Here is a 20,911-nt window from a genome sequence, read left to right as displayed (position 1 = left end):
TATTAGCAAACTATTAATTTAATATCCAAGAATCCAGTTCATCACATAAGTTACATTAATGTTATAATCTTCTCACATAAGATATGCAATTTCCTATGTAATATAGAATCTGCCCAAGTTCTCAGCAAAGCAGTTGCCACAGCAGTACTTTCACTTGGGCAAAACTTGGTGCCAATCAGGCTGTTTTCGAGTTCCACACACACATCCAGTGGCAGCCAGTCCTGAGGCACATCTATTTGGCAAGTTTCAATGTTACCATTCTTTATATCCATACTTATCTGAATTTCAACATTGGATTCCTCATGTTCTATATTGAAGGATGCACTGATTTTAAACTTTGGTGTTTTTCCATATAGCCAATTCCAGGCTTTTAGTTCTGTGGCTTTATTGTTAATTCCTGGGAAATCTGTTTCATCGGTTGGATTTATGACATGGATATGGTTTTCAATGTGATGATGTGAAGCATATTCGCCAGCAATGGCTTCCATAAGCAGTTCACAAGTTAATGTGGGATCTTCTTCATAAAGATTTCTCACTAATGCAGGCACACTTGGCGTGGCATTACTTTGGATTCCACTGTTCGGAGTCTTTAACACAGATGTTAGAACCAATTTATCAGTATTGCATAACAAAGTGCAGTGGTGATAGGCAGTTGTTCTTCCTAATTTTGCAGCAGTTCCTGAAATTTTAAAGGCTTTGTTTAACAAGAGATCATATCTCTCGGTAGCCTGAACATCGAGCTGGGGTCGCAGGGACTTCAAAGCTTTAACAACCAGTTTTAAATTTTCAATTCGTTCATATTTTTTTCTGTCGGTGAAGAAAGTCAGATTAATGTTGCCTTTGTCGTGGTAAACTGCACCTCCTCCACTTCTTCTTCGAGCAAGCTTTATACCTTTCTGCCTCATGACTCCAAGGTTACATTCCTGCCAGGGATTCTGATGCCTACCAATCACAACAGCAGAAGAATTTCTCCAGAGCAGAAGAACATGTCTCTTCTCTAAATCCATGTTATCATGGATCCAATCTTCTAATGCTAAATTCTGGTAAACATCCTGAGACACAGACTGTAGGATAAGCCCCCTTTCCTTTTTACTTTTGAAGCCAGCAGCTGGAACTTTGAGGACACAATATAATGGGAAACATTTTTTCCATGAGAACTGGATTATCATGTTTCAAGGAAATAAAATAATCAAGCATCAAAAGCAATGAACATTTTAGCACTCTTCAGAATCTTTCAAACCATCGGTTCAAGTTGGTGAACTTTTCAGAAGCATTGAAAGGAGTTTCAGATTATTGTAATAAAATATTGCTCCTTTGTAAGATATTTCTTGTTCAATTGCCGATACCTATTGAAAAAAAATAGCTGAAGTTATATCTGACACTTAGCAGTACATGGACAAATATTTATCCACACCCTCAGTAGGATTCAAATATTAAAGCATCTACAACAGGATGATCAATAAAAGTAAACTAAATCATACATAGCAAAAATGACTAATATCTGATATAAAAAATCAGAAAAAATATAAGTAAATAAATAAGGTCTTAAGTATAAAAGGTATCAGGAAAGACTGAATGAACTCAATCTGTATAGTCTGGAAGACAGAAGGAAAAGGGGGGACATGATCGAAACATTTAAATATGTTAAAGGGTTAAATAGGGTTCAGGAGGGAAGTGTTTTTAACAGGAAAGTGAACACAAGAACAAGGGGACACAATCTGAAGTTAGTTGGGGGAAAGATCAAAGGCAACTTGAGAAAATATTATTTTACTGAAAGAGTAGTAGATCCTTGGAACAAACTTCCAGCAGACGTGGTTGGGAAATCCACAGTAACTGAATTTAAACATGCCTGGGATAAACATATATCCATTGCAAGATAAAATACAGGAAATAGTAAAAGGGCAGACTAGATGGACCATGGGGTCTTTTTCTGCCGTCAGTCTTCTATGTTTCTATGTTTCTAAAATAACCTAAAATAGCTGAAGTTAAAACAGTAAATGACACAATAGGTAAGCATAGTTGAAACATTCCAAACTCAGGTTTTAGGTTATTGTTTTATTTATTTATAATATTTTTATTGCCATGCATCTGAAAGGCTCAACAAATTCATGAAAATAAAGACTAAAATCTTATGTCAATTGACTGTCAGTGTTACTGCTTTGACCAGGGCACGACAGAGCGCAGTTTAGGCACCAGAGAAAGCGGGAGTGCAGAGACCTATGAAGCTATAAACTGCAGTGTTTCCCAACCTCGGCAACTTGAAGATATTTGAACTTCAACTCCCAGAATTCTGGGAGTTGAAGTCCAAGTATCTTCAAATTGCCGAGATTGGGAAACACTGCTATAAAGGATATACCCTGTACTGTACTGTACATGCGTGTTGCAAGGTTCGCCAGACCCCTCCATTGTTTTTCGCAGAACAGAAGGGCAAATTAAATACTTACCAGCTTCTCTAGACGGGTGTTCAACTATGGTAATTGTGGGAACCTTTTTGCCCCGCGTGCGAACTGCGCGCGAGATTCGGAGAGTCGGCTTCAACTCGGAAAAGGATGCGCGCATTTTTACGTAGAGACAAATTGGTGAGAGAGCCGCTCATCCCGTTGTTTGGACTCGAAACACCCCGCTTGCTGAAGACTCCCTCTCCCCATTCTTGTTGGGCTGAAGGGAGAACGAACCCTGTAAGGGGATTGCTGTGCTAGCAAAACAGCAGCTTTTTAAAGATCCGCCTTGAAGGGGGGGGGGGGGGGTTACGGTTATTCCTACCCTTTGCAAAGCGAAAGGCGAAGGGAGTAGATCGGGTAGGCAAAGTTGCCTCTTCTGACATGTGGACTTCAATTCCCAGAATTCCTGAGCTAGAAATATTGGCTCAAGAATTCTGGGAGTTGAAGTCCACAAGTTCCAGAAGAGGCAACTTTGCCTACCCCTGGGGTAGATTGATGGGGCTACATAGTGATGTACAAAGCTCGAAAGTCGATGAGTAGCATTACTCTTCCTTGTTATTTTTTCTCAGATCGTGGGCTTTAAGAAGCACTTCCGTGTTCGGTGTTACTCTGATCAAAGACCTTCCGCTTGGGGATAAAATTAGAAAGTGCGTTGATTTCCTTTTTCCCTCCCACCCACGTTTTATGCCCGGTTGATTAGAAATGGAGTTGTAATTGCAGAAGCTTGCTTTCTCTTTTTAAATTAATTGCAACACAAATCGCACAAAAAAAGTTTAATTAAAATTAAATTATTTTAATTTTATAAAATGATTCCGTATGAATAAATGCAGCGGTGTTTACTAGGACTCAGTTAAATGTTTGTTTGTTTCGTCAAGTACATATTGGAGGTATGTAAAGATATAATATTCATACACGATACTAGTAATAAGAAAAAAAAGAAATACTGTATTAGATATAATAATATTCATATGCATAGTACTAGTAAGAAAATAAAAGAAACATTAGGACGGGACAGAAGGGACACTGGTGCACATGCACATTCCTTACTGACCTCTTAGGAATCGAGGGGGTCAACAGTGGATAACCTAAGGGTAAAGTTTGGGGGGTTAGGAGACGATACTAGAGTCAGGTAGTGAGTTCCATGCATCAACTACTCGGTTACTAAAATCGTATTTCCTGCAGTCAAGTTTGGAGCAGTTTACATTGTTTGTATCTGTTATGTGCTCCTGTGTTGTTGTAGTTGAAGCTGAAGTAGTCGTCGTATGTAGATATGCCCCTATCCCCCTTTAATTGTGTTTGATCTTGGAGACTGCCCAGACCAGCCCTTGCAGTTTTCTTGGCAAGGATTGAATGTAAGCTCATTTCTCCAAATTCCTGGTAAAACTGCTTAGAGTCACAGCCCTGTTAGTATCAATAGGATTTGGAAATGCAGAATAACAGAGTTGGAAGGGAACTTGGAGGTCTTCTGGTTCAATCCCTGCCCTATAACATTTTAGAAAGATGCTTATCCAATATTTTCTTTAAAACCTCCAGTGTTGCAGCATCCACAACATCTGGAGGCAAGTTATTTCACTGTTTAATTGTTCTAACAGGAAATTTCTCCTTAGTTCTGGTTTGCTTCTCTCCTTGATCAGTTTCCATCAAGTGCTTTTTGTCCTGCCTTCAGGTGCTTTTGAGAATAAGTTGGCAATCTATTCTTTGTGGTAGCCCTTTCAATATTGGAACATTGCTATCACTTCACATATCATTCCAGAATGACATTATACCCTAAATGGTCAATATATTTGAAGCAATAAAGTACAGAACAATATATGCCTTGCTCACACAATGAATACACCCATGAAAACATAAAAGCCAAATGATCTTGCAGATTTCAAGAAAGGCAGACAATAGAGTACACAAGATTGGCTAGCTAATGAAAAGATGTATAATGGACATATCAATATGAGATTTACTTTTCTTCTATTGGCATGTCAGAATGGAACATGTTAAAGCTAACAGGTGTCCAAAACCACATTATGGGAAACCTGGACAGTGAACTAAGAGAACTGAAGATAGAGCTGGAATTTTTTTTTAAAAAAATTACATTTAAAATATTTTAATATAAACTTTTAAAGTATATATGTTGGTACTTAGATTGTAGTAGAATATAAATGTAATAAATACAGAGTCAAAGCTATTTGAGAGGGTCCACTGTTAGCAGGTATGAAATAACACCATTTTGTTAATGGAAAATAAAGGAGATAGAATAATTCATTAGCAAAGCTAAAAAATGGATACCATATTTTTTGGAGTATAAGATGCACCGGAATATAAGTCACACCTTAATTTGGGGGGAGGAAAACAAGAAAAAAAGAATTCTGCCTCTGCCTACCAGCAGAAAATGTCCTCTCCTAACAAGCCAAATTATGGTTTACCAATATCAGAACAAGTTTTGGATTTGTATACTTGTCTTCCCTGGCATAACTACAAAGGAATTGGAGAATATTGGCTTCAGAATAACTATAATTAAATACATTATCAATAAACTAAAATGTCTAATTTCACCTTTGGTTACCTTATACTTGGAAAACATGAAAAAGCATAAGTTTGCACACATGGCAAATTTACTGTTGGTTTTTATGTTTAAACATATGTACAGGTATAAGTCAGCTCAGAAACCATGGCTTGATTAGGAACAGAAATAGACATTTGATAATCTATATTACATAAACAGAAGTTGCTGAACGTTGATCAATGCACAGAGTAAGCTATTCAAGACAATCCGCTGGCTGAATTTTACCATATAAAAATATATAATTTCATAGAATTACATTTATCATATAAAGAGTTTAATAATAGTTTTAACATAAATTTAATCTATAACAACACAAATACAAATTAAGAAATCTGGGTATTTTTGTCAAGACACATTGCTAATCATCAAAAAGCATTATTTGAATGGATTTCCTATGACAGTAAAATAAAGATGAAATATATGATATGAAAAAATGCAAAGAGCCGAGGTGGTACAGCAGGTAGAGTGAAGTACTGCAGGCCACTAAAGCTGACTGCTAGATCTGCAGGTCGACGGTTCAAATCTCATCACCGGCTCAAGGTTGACTCAGCCTTCCATCCTTCCGAGGTGGGTAAAATGAGGACCCGGATTGTGGGAGCAGTAGGCTGGCTCTGTTAAAAAGTGCTACTGCTAACATGTTGTAAGCTGCCCTGAGTCTAAGGAGAAGGGCGGCATAAAAAAAATCCAATAAATAAATAAATAAATAAATAAATAAAATAAATTACAGGTAGAAAGTGAGCATCTTATGACCCACACAAACATCCATACAATATCCCCGATTGAGGCAATGAAATTGTAATTAAGACATGACTGGAAACTGTATTAGATTTACCAAATGGATATTATTTCAAATTTCCATAGCTATAGGAAAAACAGCAACCGGATTGTTATATAAGCTTGCATCTAATTATTCCACCTACTTCACCTATACATATTCTTAAAAAGTAGTGCCCATTAAAAACCTGTGATAAGCATCCTGGAACTGCTAGCAAATGCTGCCCCTTTTTCATTTTCATTTTATTTTTGAAGGGATTGATGCCATTGATGTCCACAATGAGCTTAAGTTTCTTCTATATAGATTTCTACTGGCTGGCGGTTTGCCAAGCAATCTCCTGGTTACAAATTCCCTCTGCTAAAACATACCTTGAAGTAAGCTTAGCTCCCTCCCATCCTCCCTTCAACCAACTCCTCTAGTTCAAAGAAGCACTCTATATTTTTTAGCAAATGGAAATCAATGTCTTATTTGGAACATTCGCAAATGTTGCCATGCAAGTTACAATTGCTCAGTATTAGCAAGTCATTCCTTTCTTTAGGATGGATACTTCCATTTCAATACCCATTGGTTTTTAAGCAGGTGTGTACATATTTTCATTCATTACCTTTTTTTGTGTGTACTTCTGCAAATTGGACCACTCTTCTCCTTTCTCATATCAATCTACTACACGTTGTTACCAGGGGTGGGCTGCTGGCCGGATGGGAGGGAACGCAGTGGGGTAGCGAAAATGGAGCTCCACCCTAGAGCACCCAATTTGCACTGAAACATGTTGAAAGAAAATGCAGGGCATCCTGCATAAGCCACACCCACATTGTGGTAGTAAAAATTTTGGTAGCCCTTCACTGCTTGTTACCGTGTGGAAAATAAGGAAACATATTGATTTGGTTTGCCCGCCTTCAGCCCTTCTAGTCATTCCTATTTCCCAAATCTAGTCATTTCCTAATTTTATGTAGCTTTTTCTCTGGCAATATTACACTGCTAACCAAAACTTATGAAACATTTGCTAGACCGATTCTGAAATACAGCTCATCTGTCTGGAACCTGCATTGCATATCAGTTGTTAATACAATTGAGAGTCCAGAAATATTTCACAAGAAGAGTCCTTCACTCCTCCGTTCGCAACAAAGTACCTTATTCTAGCAGACTTGAAATACTGGGATTAGACAATTTACAGCTATGTCACCCCTGACCTGATCTAAATGTAGTTCATAAAATCATATACCAAAACGTCGTTCTTGTTAATGACTACTTCACCTTCAACCGCAGCAATACACGAGCATGTAATAGATTCAAACTAAATGTAAACCGCTCCAAACCTGACTGCAGAAAATACAACTTCAGCAAGAGTGACCAATGCCAGGAATGCACTATGTGACTCTGTAGTTTCTTCCCCAACACCCAAAACTTTAACCTTACAGTTGACCTCTCCCTGTTTCTAAGAGGTCTGTAAAGGGTGTGCATAAGCACACCACTGTGCCTACCATCCCTATCCTACTGTCCTCTTTTATCGTTATTTTTTACGTACCATATTTTCTTGGAGTATAAGACGCACCTTTCCCCCCCCCTAAAAAAGGCTGGTAATTTGGGTGTGTCTTATACTCTGAATGTAGCTTTTTCCCCCCAGCCCTAACTAGCTGCTAACGCTGTTCTCAGCTCTTACCTTGCAGACTTTTTCATTATTACTCTTTGTGAAGAATGTTTTCCAAGCCCTAAGTCTTTGCAGTGTTTCTTTTCCATTGCTCTACTTGATCTGAACGTTTCTTTCCAGGTGCTAATGATGTTCCCAACTCTTATTGGCTTGCAAGCTCTTTCATTGTTACTCTCTCAGAATAAAGGTTTTTTTAAGCCCTAACCAGGGGATAAAATAATGTGCTGAAGCTAATCAGACTAAGAACACTAGCCAGATAAATACTTGGTGAGCAGATTCTTTTCCCCATTTTCCTCCCCCAAAACTAAGGTGCGTCTTATACTCCGGTATGTGTTATCCTTCAAAAAATACGGTATGTTTATTTATTTATTTTATTTATTTATTTGATTTATATGCCGCCCCTCTCCGTGGAGTGGGGCGGCTTACAACATTTCAATAAAAATACAATATATAAAATGCTTCTAAAATCCAATTAATAGAAATAATTAATTTAAAATGTCTTTAAAAAGCTAAACATTTAAAAATCAAACACGCTACATCCTACACATTCACTGGCCAGAGGCTGTTACGTTTATACAAACTACTAGTATCCTATACATGTTTGACAAACAAACAAGTCATTCTTAGTTTTCTCTTTCAGTATATTCTCTTCAGTATATTTTCAAATGACCATCATGGTCCTTGATAATATTCAAATACATGCTACAACATCGTACACATTCACTGGCCAGAGGCTGTTATGTTTATACAAACTACTATCTATCTATCTATCTATCTATCTATCTATCTATCTATCTATCTATCTATCTATCTAATCCTAATCTCCGGGGGAGCTGGTTCCAGAGGGTCGGGGCCGCCACAGAGAAGGCTCTTCCTCTGGGTTCCGCCAGACAACATTGTTTAGTCGACGGGTCCCGGAGAAGGCCAACTCTGTGGGACCTAAACGGTCACTGGGATTCATGCAGCAGAAGGCAGTCCCGGAGATATTCTATACATTTTTGACAAACAAACAAGTCGTTCTTAAGTTTTCTCTTTCAGTATATTCAGTATATTCTCTTCAGCATATTTTCAAATGACCATCATGGTCCTTGATAACTTCGTAACAATAAAGTTAAAAACAAATTAATAAACCCTAGGTTTTTGGGAAGAACTCGATGGGCACGAAGGCCAACTGTAGCTTAGGAACTGGTCCCTGCACACTGCTGGGTATACGATAACAATAATCAAAGCCATCATAACTGTTCTCTGCCGCCAGGACCTTCCACCCATCTGAGGCTGTCAACAGTTGAACCCAAGGAATGCGCATCCGACTGGGCGCTCAATGGAATTTTGGGGAACTCCCGCCCGCCCGTTCCCGACGTCGTCGTCGCCGCCGTCGCCGTGAGGTGTTTAAAGCACAAGCGGCGGTTGAAGCGGCGGAAGCGCGCCGCGCGTGCGCCCATGAAAGGGCGGGGGGAGGTCAAAAGCGGAGCATTACTCGGCCGGCTGATTGTAACAGGTATTGGAAGCGCAAGGGGCGGGAGGGTGTTACCAGGAGACGCCGAGTAGCCGAGAGAAGACATTATTGTGGCAAACCGGTAGGGGGCAGCGCGTCCGAGGAAACAGGCGGCCGTCCCTAAGAGAAGCCCAGTCAGGGCCGAGGCCGCTAGCGCCTGCCTGCTTTGCCTGCCTGCCTGCCTGTTTGGGCGGGAGGAAGAACTCCCAGCTGGCTGCACCTGCCAAACAGTTACGGGGCGGGTTGGGCGCGGAGAAGCGGTCTGGTTGCTCATTGGCCTGCCTGGCTTGAGAGGGAAAAGGAGGCGAGATAGCGGGTAAAACTGAGAAGCGAGTTGAGGAACCTGGGAAAGAAGGAGAAGGAATGAGAAAAGGCAGGCAATACGCTCTCTGGCGCTCACACTTTAGCTGCCGTCATGATCTCTAGGAAATGCCCTGGGCGCAGGAGGAAAAAACCAGAAATTCTCGCAAAGGTACAGAGAGCCCCGTAGGATATAAGGGATAAGGAAGGCAGGTGTATTTAGCCCCTTTGGGGGTTAATTCTACAGTGTGTGAGGGAGTCGAGAGAGAAAAAAACTCTTCCGAAATGGTGGTTTCAGGTAATTTTATGAAGACTGAGGGGAGATGTTAACATCATTCTCAGTTTCTGTTAACCTTCCAAGAGGAAAGTTATAAATAAATAAATGTATTGTCTTTAGAAGTTTATGTGTGTGTAAGTTAGTCCTCAGAAGAAAATGTATAGGTGCAAACATGGTGTGAACGTTGTGTAACTTAATTTTTTTGAGAAAAACCCCAAAGGCTGGAGATTCATGTTGCAAACAGAACAGTCCTCTCAATTTGCCTGAATTCTTCATTGTTGTTTTAAAAAAGAACTATTAACAATGCATTGTTACAGTTCAGGTATAGATTTCGCCTGTTGTGGTATCATTCTTTTTTCCTTGATAAATCCATGATAGAGTCCAAATCCTAATGATGTAGCCATGAACGCCTTGCACTTTAAAAATTTCAATTACGGTAATTTGGAAATGATAAATCTTTTTTTTTAAGTCCTTGGCATATGTAGGAAATAACTCAGCTTTTTGGTACATACAGCCACCAGCTCAGCTTTTTGATACATACAGCCACCTATTTCACTATGGTGATTCTGAGCAGCTGACAACACAAGCAACAACAAAAAGTAGAATACACAACCAGTCTACTGGGTCACTGTTAGATTCACCATTTGAAAGTATGTTAATATTTCCTTCTGAGAGTCATCATAAGCAGTTAAATCATATTTCCTTGTGTAATTCATTTCTATTGTTAAAAATAACTTTCTAGGAAGATAAGTTTTCCCATGTATCCAATTCACCTGTCCCCAATCCATTGAAGCAGCTGTCACTGTGGTAGTTCCATTATCTTGGTTTCATTTGACATTTTAGAAAGTAGGGGAGCTGCGGGGCAGAATTGTTAGCTCATGGAACTGGATAACAAAAATATAATGTGTCTTAGTCTTTAGCAGTTGACTGGATGGTTCTGCTGTTTGATAATTTAATTCCATGGAAATTAATGTTAAATAAGCACAGAAGGGTTTGGATTGCACTTGAAATACTGTCACAGTTTTTTAAAAATCAAAACCCAAAGTCAGTGGGCTCCCAAAACTAACACTAGCATCCTTGGCCTTTAGACAACATAAACACAAGCACACACTGAGTAATATTCACAATTCCTTCTTATGCACTTCCCTAGGTCTACTAGTACTCTTACTGCTAGTATAGCCTACTAGCATACCCTACTACAATTTCTGAGATCTGCTAAAGAATAGTATTTCTGTCTAATTAGCCCTATAGGCTGCTATCAGTTGCTTTATTTCCACACAGTAACAGAAAACCCTTCCCATTTCACTCCCAGAACAACTCCAGTGCACAACTACACCACCACACAACAACATTCACCTGGGAAGCTGGACTGGCTAGGCTTGGGAAAGGTCTTAAAATATCACAGCACCATGAGCCCATCTGCTAGCTAATTTTCATGAAGCCTGCCCCCTCACAAATATCTTGATATTTCTTTTTTAAATGTAAATTTTGCTATTATTGATAATAAATAGATTATACTTTATTTTTTATGCTAGTCTTAAATTTTTAATTTACATTTAAAATGTTCTATTTTGACCACTTTTAAAGAAGTGGTCAATCACAGTATAATTGTCCTCTTATATGGTGCAATATTAAGTGCACGTATTGGAATAAATACTAGCCAAACAAAATTTTTATATACCATATTTTCATTCATGCTAAACCTGTTCTTAATAACTTTGGGTACTCGCTGCTTTTCTAATTTCACTTGGTTCCTCTGATCAGTGGAAGTGAATTTTGTGAACCCACCAAAACCTAATTTGCAGCTAACTGCTCATTATGGGTATGATTATTGGCAACTATTTATCCATTGATGAAGTATCAGATAAGCATATATCAACAAACTGTCTAAACCTTAGTTTGATTGATCTCAGCCCTGTGGGTATTATCCAAGTCATTTTTCTTTAATTGACTAGCTGACACTTCCCGAAAAGTATGATGATATATTCTTTAGTAGTGTATAATTACGGTACTATATTTGTTTCCATGCTCCTAATTAATTGTTATATCTATTATAGCTTTAAATTTTCCATCTTCCATTTAAACTTTTTCCCTTTTATTTCAGTAAAACGTTATGCCCATTCCTGCAATAGCAGGTTTTGCTTACAATTACTCATGCTCTAGTCATCTCTAGACTGGACTACTGCAAAGCTCTCTACATGGGGCTGCCCTTGAAAGCATCCTGAAGCTTCAACTGTTACAAAACGCAGCAGTGTAGGCCATTATGTGTACTCCTAAAACAGCACATGTTATATCTCTGTTTTTAAAGCTGTATTGGTTGCCAGTGTATTTATTAAATTTATATTCTTCCCAATCTCATTCTGAGAAGTGGGTACCATCTATATTTAATAAACAAACTTGGTTTTTTTAGTCCAGTTCAAGGTGCTGGTTTTAAATTTTAAATCCCTTTATCACATGTGATCAGACTATCAATTTTATTTTCAAGTAAAGTTGAATAAATTAAGCTAAATGTATTTTCATATGGCAGTAACATAAACCTTGCATTTTTTAGCTAAATGTAGCAATAAATATCATAGTTTTAAAATGAAGTTAATTTTTATTGTTTTATAGAGAATCACAACAAGAGAAGAACTTGCATTAAGAGGTTCATTTATTGAAAGTGACAGAACTTCAAAATCTGAAGACAGCTGTAGAGGCAAAGACAAAGTAATCCAGGAACTGCTCTCAGAGGTGGTGTTATATATTTCTACCTTTTATAACAACCATATATGTAATAAACTTCCTCTGATGTAATTTAGATTACTGTAATGTGAGAAAATGGTTATGTATTCTCCATAGAGATAAAGGGACAAGATCATGGCCTAGGATCAGTGATGACATTTTGTCATTATGACTTAGTACCTCTATTATATTAATGGTCTCTTACTGTGTGTCTCTAGAAGAGTAAGCTCACTTACTTATGGATACTATAGAGAGAAACTAACCGCCTAGATGTATCAAGACGGTTTAGTTCTTGTCAGTCTGAATTCCGACCTCATGGCAAAACAAGGTTGATGGTTTAGAAAAAGATAAAGATTGTGCTTGTCACTAAAAAAGTAAGTGTCAAACTTGATGTAGGTTGTTGCTTACAAGATTGCCTATATGCAAATAGATAATAGCTACAACAGGAATTTATATTATTATGATTATTATTGTTATTGTTAAGGTTATGGTTATTGTTTTGTTGTTGTTATTGTTGTTTTGTTGTTGTATTTTTAATGTTCTTAAATCTAACTAATGATAGCAGAGTATTAATTCTCCTAATGTGTTCTCCTCACAGGAAGGCCATAGATAATTTTCAGATATCCTGAAGTCATTAGACAGTTTGATATGTCACCTATATTTAACTATTTTGGTTCTGGAAAAACCAAATTTGGTATTTATATTTAGTAGGACAGATTTTAAAAACTACATTCTCATTTAGATTACACATTTTTAATTACAGTTACCATGCATCTTATAGCATAACTGAACTTGCTAATAATAAAACACAGCTTTGAATTCGTTGGAGAAAAGTCGGTGTAAATCAAATAGTTTTCTGGGAGAAAATGTGGTAGAATTTAAATATTTCCTGCTCATTGTGCAGGATAAATTTCCATGTTACTTTACTTTGTGCTAATTAACTTAGGTGACCCTCCTTTTTAACATAAAGATCAAATATAGCTTAAACCTACATTTATCATCATCCTAGTGTTTTTTCCACAGGTGCAGGATCTACTAACCTTCAGTATCTCTCCGAAGTAGATTTTTTAAAGAGTTTGTGGTGAAATTTCGTCTGTTTTATTTATTTCAAAAAATATTTGTAATTTAGTGTATAATGTTGGCAAGAATTTATACTTAGAGAAATCTTAGCACTGAACTTAGTTTTCTATTTTTAGTCTGTTTGTCTTTGCTGTTTCATAAATGACAGATGATCCACATTATCCCAAAATAAAAACTGCCTGTTGGTGAGACCTTAGAGGTGTCCAATAGAGGTTAAGAATGTGTCCAGAGCCATAGGAAAAAAATTAGTGATATTGGACCTTAATCTAGAGCAGCGGTTTTCAACCTGTGTGTTGTGATCCTTTTGAGGGGGGTCGAATGACCCTTTCACAGGGATTGCCTAAGAACATCAGTAAACATATATTTCGGAACTGAGACACTGCTCCTCTATCCCTCTTCAGGCGGGTCCACCCACATGCAAATAGACTACTGGGGAAAAAAATCTGTACCATAGAAACTTCTGAGCATGTGCAGAAGCTGAATTTCCAGCACTGTGCATGCATCACCATCTTGTTTTCAGATTTTTTTTGGGGGGGGGGGGGTTGCATTTTTTTTTAAAAAAAACTTTTAGCAAAGCACACATGCACCCACAGGGTGCGGCTACGCAGCACAGGAGCAAGTGAACCGGCAGCGAGGTAAGTTAGAATCTACCCCTGAGTTTCCTACTAATGTTATTATTTTATTATTTGGGGGTCACCACAACATGAGGAACTGTATTAAACAGCTGTGGCAATAGGAAGGTTGAGAACCACTGATTTCTAGAAGATTAAAACCATTCCATCACTAGCATATGTGAATTATATTCATATTAAATCTCATCTATCCCTTTCAGAACAATATGGAATACAAATGGAAGTAAATTCTGTTCCTTAAAATATATCTTGGAACATTTAAATTAATTTACCCATTAACCTAAATGTAATACATTGGCGTTTATTATTATTATTATTTATTATATTTATATGCCACCCCTCTCCGAAGACTTAAAGTTTAACTTTAAAATCTGACCATAGCCAATTCTGAAAACTCCTTTTTTTTACTTAGGGTGATGTGTGACATTTTTATTATCTCATAAATGAATATTGTGAAGCTTTTCCCACATAGTCCTTCTTTATGGTTTACCTCAAATTGCCAAAAAAAGAGAGAGCTATTCTTGATGCTATTTCTATATGGATTTCAAAATGGGCTGTTTTCCTATTCAACCTATCTCATCCCACCTCCCATTTCCTGCACTGAGAGCTTGTTTAGTAAATTTTACAAGGAATAAAATTAGCGAATGTAATTTACGCTATTTCACAAGTACCAGTAGAAAATGGTCTGAGCTGGTTTTCTAACTTATGTATACAACAAGAACTGAACTCTTCTTATTTTATCATCTGCCAGGTTCAGTGTTTAAGCAAGTACTTCGTTCTTTCCCCATCTCTGGATGCAAAAAGTGATGGGTTGCAAAATTGGTAGTGTAATTCCTTCAGTGTAGCTTTAATTGAGAGAGTACATACAGAAAAAAGTGATTAAAAAATTATGGCCGGGCAGCACTTTCTTATATCAACAACTTGGTTGTTTGTCAAATAGTGAGGGTTTTTTTTCTTAGTATTTGGAGAAGCTAAGGAGAGTTTTACTTCAGCAAGAAAACTGAATCCTTGTATCCTCTATGGTTGATTGGTTAGAGGGGACACGGACTTATTCATGGCTTATCTTGCCTGTTTTCTATGTTTTGTATTCAGCAGCAATAAAATAATCCCATAGTTGATGGCTGACTCAAAATGCTTTATAGATATTAGTAAGTGGAAATAATGGTATGCAAGCCTTACTTCATCTAATATATTAATAAATTTGTTTTTGTGAAAAAAGAATTATTAAAATGTGTTTGTCTCACCAGGTTGAACAACTAAAAGCAAAAAATCTTGATTTGGAGAAGCATGTTAGGAAAATACTTAACAGTAAGGAGAAAGTAACAACCCAAGTGGACAGTTTGACCAGTGAGAATGAATATCTTTGTAAAGAACTTGCTCATGTAGATAAGATAGCTGAACAACTGGAAAAAGAAAAAGAGTTTGTACTTGATAGTACTGGCCAGGAACTTTCAGAAGCCAAGGTACTTGATTTATTACATGAAATGTTTTGTATGCAGTACACTTATAGTACATGTTGCATTGTTAGTTTAACTAATGGAGAAACTGAAAACATTATGGGTAATCTTTGACTTATATCCATTCATTCAGTGCTGAAAAAAATCATAACTGGTTCTCAAGGTTCCATCTATAGAAGTGCTCCTGTGTTCCCATGATCACAAGCCAGGCATTCAGTACCCAGTTCATAATTACAGTGTTACAACAAACCACATCACAGAATCCCGATTTGCAGACTTCCCTGCCAGCTTTCCACAAGCAAAATAAATGGGAAGCCCTCAGGGAAGGTTTGAAATCACTCCATAGATTGTTTCCGCTACATTTTCTCCCGAGGAGCTCTATATAGAATACAAGACCCTAGAAATTTTTTACTCCATATCACTGCTTGTCTACTGCCCCACCTGCATTCCCTTTACTAGCCTTCACCTGTGCCCTTTACTAGCACATCTGCCATCACCACATTTGTCTACACTCCTTGCTGGCCCTCCCACAGCCTCCGCTGATCTATCCTTAATCTCTTCTGCCAACCTGCTTGTTGAACCCACCAATTTACTCCCATTCAGTATTGCATGTCTGCGGTATCTCATACTCACGCTATACTCCTTACCTGATTCTCACCTTTTCCTGGATTACAACAGCAGCTGGGATTGCCATTGCTAAGTGATTTGATTATGTTATCAATATTATTACCACATCATTTAGAAATTTCAATCCTGGTCTTAAGTGCTCTTATCAACAGAGAGTATCTGTATTGTTCTAATTACAATGTAAGATTATTGTATCCATGATTTAAGATATACATGCATAGTTTTACATGGAATGATTGCTTTTCAATGAAAGATACATAAATACATGATTTCTGCAGGATGAGGAAGTGAGTCCATTATTTCTATCTTTGCTATATATCTGGTATTTCACCAGAGCCCATTTATATATTTCTATTTCAGTTTTGAAATAATTATTATCTTATCATGTAAATACTTAAATATTTTTTCTTTCTAGTCTCAGATTAAATGCCAACAAAATACTATTAAAAAATTGGAACATACGGTCAGCATTCTTAAATCTGTAAGTTTTTTATATTTTTCCTTTGCTAATATATATTATTTCACAAGTTTTAAAATGGATACTTATTTTACTTGACATTTAAATTATTACATTTAAAAATTTAGAATACTGTACACCTCTCTGAATATTACAGACTCTTAAGCACAATAACTAATTAAAGTTTAAATTACCCAATGAGCATATAAATGAAAATTATAAATGTGATACAATAGTAGAAATGCTAAAAAAAAAACACCAGGTAAAATACAAGAAAAATACCAGAGCACTGAATAAAAAAAAATAGAGGAAAATCAGGATGGTCAATCTTTTTGGTTTAGGACCATGCCAGACATTACATTGGTGGATCAGGGACTTTATTGCCATTTTTAAAAAACAAAATGTTAACTAAATTAAAAGCATTTTAAATTATTTCTGATTCTGGATTACTGAAGTTTCTGGATGATCTTTAAGAGTAGCCTTGTGTAGAATGAATTGTAATACAGTAATCTAAATGAGAAATGAGAAGGGCATAAGAACTCGCTTCAGTGCATCCAGATTAAACTGCAGCAAACACACCAGCTCAAACTGAGTGAAGACATCCATAAGAGCTGGGTGTCCAAGAGGAACTCCAGATTCCAAGTCTGGTCTTGCTGGAAGAATATGAAAGAATGAAATATGAAAGTAACATAACATGAGCAAAATAGTAGATTATATACATCTTAAGTAATTTATACAAGTAATAATGTCTCCATTCCAAACTTTCTATTTTATGATCACTATGGTTTTTTAGAAAATTTTCCTAGAAAATTCATATGACAGAACAGAATATTTTGTTTGGCCAATTGTGATGAGACAAACGAGGAATTTGTCTCTGGTGCAGAAGCTCTCAATGTACATGCAAACATGTACAGAGTAATCATCATCATCATCATCATCATAATACCAATAAGGGAGTAGTAAAGAAGATAGGAAGGATAATAAAAATGCTAAAACCATACATGGATTAGTAGATTTGAACTTCATATAAACTTCATTCTTCAATTTAAAAAGATAAATTTAATCGATTCTGTTAAATTTTTGGATTAAATAATATTCATTATTTAAGATTCAATGGAATCTGGGATTTTTTTCTCTTGCCAACCTTTATTTAACAAATTCATAGAACTAAAAAAAATTCCAGGAAAAAATATAATATGACAACTTTGAATTAAAAATAAATAAAATACTTAGATTTTTATGCAGAGAATTTCTATAAAACATTAAACATGGGATTTTGTGCTTTTTCACATGGACACAAAAAGGCGGCCCTGGATGTTGAAAAGACAGACGAAAAGCTCAACTGTTTTGTAAAAACAATAGAAGAAGAGAAAGATTATTATAAATCTGAAGCAGAAAAGTTGAAGAAAATGTATCGAAGTACAAGTCCTAAGCGTAACCCATCTTGTTCCATTTCAAAAATTTCCTCCCCAATGCAGGTATATATTTTCATTTTCTGAAAATACAGAATATATGCATTTAATTTTTATTGCTTAATTATATTGAAGTTATAAGATTTAAAAATTAAACAGACCTTATTATCCAATAAATTTATATAATAATGTAAAGTCTTCAGGCTGACTTGAATTTTGATAAGCTGAAGGATATATCTATATAGTTTTCTTGGCAATACTATTGATATAGTTTGTCACTGCCTTCTTCTGAGGCATAATTTTTAAATTTGCTTCTTAAATTTGTTGTATATCTATGGAACTCTCTGATGACATAGCCAGACTTAGCTTCTAATTTCCATCCTAATATATACAAAATTTAGCTATTCTACTTACCTAAGTAGTAAGAACTTACTTACCTACTCTCTTTAATCATAGTTGCCTATTGATTTGTGATGGTTTAGTGAGAGAATTATTGTGCAAATGGAAACTGCAAGAAATACATGACATTTGCTCATTTTTTTCTTTATGATAAATAAGTAAGAGCTATATATATACATATTTCAAATCGTTCATTTAAAGTATATGCTTACTTATGGTAAAATAATCATAGAATTAATAAAAATATTCAAATACAGTGGTACCTCTACCTATGAACGCCTGTACTTACGAACTTTTCTAGATAAGAACTGGATGTTCAAGATTTTTTTGCCTCTTCTCAAGAACCATTTTCCACTTACAAACCCAAGCCTCCAAAACTGTAACTGGAAAAAGCAAGGAGAGGCCTCTGTGGGGCCTCTCTAGGAATCTCCTGGGAGGAAACAGGACCAGAAAAGGCAGGGAGAAGCCTCTATGGGGCCTCTCTAGGAATTTCCTGATCGGAAACAGGGCCTCCACTCTTCCTGTGGTTTCCCCAGTCTCATGCATTATTTGCTTTTTACATTGATTCCTATGGGAAAAATTGCTTCTTACAAACTTTTCTACTTAAGAATCTGGTCACAGATTGAATTAAGTTCACATGTAGAGGTACCACTGTAGTTTGAAATGTGGAATACTGCAAATTAAATGTATGTATTCTCCCTTCCAAAAAAAAAAAGAATTTCAAAATGTTAATATTGAATCTTGCAATAAATTTTATATATTTGAAAATGGGCATCTTATCTCCATTAAACATTTAGGGAAATAACTGTGATAAAGAATGTCTCCAGGTTTTGATGGAACGTGATGAGTTTAAGGTAATGCTGGAAAAATATCAACGTCATATAACAGAACTCCAAGGAAATATCAAAGTCCTCATGGCAGAAAGAGATAAAGCTGTTTGCCTTTATGATCAGGTAATTTTTGGATAAAACATTTTGGTAAAAACCATTTTTATATATTACAAGGTATTATATGTTCCAATCTATTATAGGATGTCTTCTAAGTATTTAGGATCATCTCAAATAGCCTTATAGATATTGCCTTCCCTTAACCTTAAGATAGATAGTATTATAAGTTGGAATTGTCAATAGCTTTCCTACATTTTGGAATCTCTGTCTGAAAGTATCTCTGTAGCTTTATATTTTAACCAACTTGTTAAACTGTTTTTGCTCTTCTAGTCTTTTGATTTAAATTTTTTTTGTATAAAGTAAACAGGTTTTGTAAATTATGTTGCTACTTTTGGACCTTTACTTCCATATTTATCTTGTATGAGGATATGTAGTACTTTATGCATTGCTGATAAGAAAATGATTCATAAATGTGAAAAATAAAAGATACAGTGAATAATAAGAAATTCACAGAAGTTATCTTTTTCCTATCATCTTATTAAGAAACCCTAATGAGATAAAAAATTACCGTAATACATAAAATGTTTTTTAAGATAATGGGCTTATTTTTATTTAGCAACTTTTTTCACAATAGCTAGTCACATTATTTTTTGAGAAGACTGTTATTAATAAGTTAGGAAGGGAAGACCACAAATTTATCAACAACTTATACTCCAGTGATGGTGAACCTTTTTTGATTGGGTACCAAAATGTGTGCATACGCGTGCCCACATTCATAATGCAATGCCCTCCCCCTGTGCGTACACACAGAACTCCCTCACGCATGCACTCTGGACTCACTGAAGCCTCCAGTGCCCCTGGATGGCAAAAAATAGATTCCAGCTGATTTTTCGGCTTTCGGGAGGGTGGGGGGAGGTCGTTTTCACCTTCCCCAGGCTTCAGGGAAGCCTCCAGAGCCTGTGGAAGGCAGAAAACTGATCCAATGCCCAATGTGAAGTTCAGAAACAAACTTCCCATTGGGCTGTTTTTCACACACACACACCCCCAGGCTCCAGAGGCTTTTCTGAAGCCCGGGGAAGGCAAAAATGACCTCCCCCGCTCTTTGGAGGGCCAAAATTAAGCTGGCCAGCATGCACATGCACACTGCAACTGACATAGGGCAACACCTCAAATGCACTCAGATATGGCTCTGCATGCCACCTGTTTTCACACATGCCATAAGTTCACCATTACTGTTATACTCAATAGAATACTGCCTTTGAATACAGGTTTCATTATTTATAGTTACTGTTATTGATAGACCTATGTTATTACCATCCTTTGGATTTTGAGTATGAGGAATAAAACCAATTAGAAAAATTGCTGTAAGCAGTTCTTTTGCCAAGAGAAAGATAAAGGGATAGCTTGCTTCTTTTCCTGCTTTTAGAAAAACCAATTTATATCTTTTTTGTAGCAAACAAATATGCAGTCCCAGTCTTTAGCTCATATAATTATATTTTATTAAACTTACATTTTATCTCATTTTATTATATTATAGATAATATTCATATAAATATATAATAATTGCTAATGTATGCTGTACACAATCAGTAGATGCCTAGGTTATAAATCCTAGAAGGGAACAGATAATGTTGAAGGACAGAGTTTTTGTGCATCTCTCCCTGTATCTCCTAGTGCTAGTCCTTGTGATGACAGAAGATGTTCTATTACTGTAATTGAAGAAAAAAAATCAATTATCTCTTAAGT

General features: G+C 36.4%; 2 protein-coding genes across 4 annotated transcripts in view; one reads left to right on the top strand and one right to left on the bottom strand.

The window, feature by feature from the left end:
• Positions 1-2,721, bottom strand: LIPT1 (lipoyltransferase 1). The gene is made up of 2 exons (XM_070750981.1): positions 2,445-2,721; positions 1-1,346 (listed from the first exon to the last, which is right to left on the bottom strand). Exon 2 carries the CDS (start codon positions 1,167-1,169, stop codon positions 51-53), a length of 1,119 nt encoding a protein of 372 aa, XP_070607082.1. The 5' UTR covers positions 1,170-1,346; positions 2,445-2,721; the 3' UTR covers positions 1-50.
• A 6,109-nt stretch (positions 2,722-8,830) lies between these two features.
• The window catches only part of TSGA10 (testis specific 10), a 45,519-nt gene continuing 33,438 nt past the window's right edge, over positions 8,831-20,911 (top strand). The window contains exons 1-6 of one of the 3 annotated variants that reach the window (XM_070750980.1): positions 8,831-8,919; positions 12,104-12,223; positions 15,174-15,389; positions 16,426-16,491; positions 17,772-17,945; positions 19,076-19,231. In XM_070750980.1, coding sequence (XP_070607081.1) covers positions 17,877-17,945; positions 19,076-19,231 — 225 coding nt within the window. In that variant the 5' untranslated portion in view covers positions 8,831-8,919; positions 12,104-12,223; positions 15,174-15,389; positions 16,426-16,491; positions 17,772-17,876. Of the gene's footprint in view, positions 8,920-9,205; positions 9,389-12,103; positions 12,224-15,173; positions 15,390-16,425; positions 16,492-17,771; positions 17,946-19,075; positions 19,232-20,911 lie in introns of those variants that run through there. The other 2 variants (XM_070750978.1, XM_070750979.1) reach the window with 2 other exon arrangements.

Source organism: Erythrolamprus reginae, chromosome 4, assembly GCF_031021105.1.
Source record: "Erythrolamprus reginae isolate rEryReg1 chromosome 4, rEryReg1.hap1, whole genome shotgun sequence".
Taxonomy (NCBI): Eukaryota; Metazoa; Chordata; class Lepidosauria; order Squamata; family Dipsadidae; genus Erythrolamprus; species Erythrolamprus reginae.
This window is presented reverse-complemented; position numbering and strand designations above follow the sequence as displayed.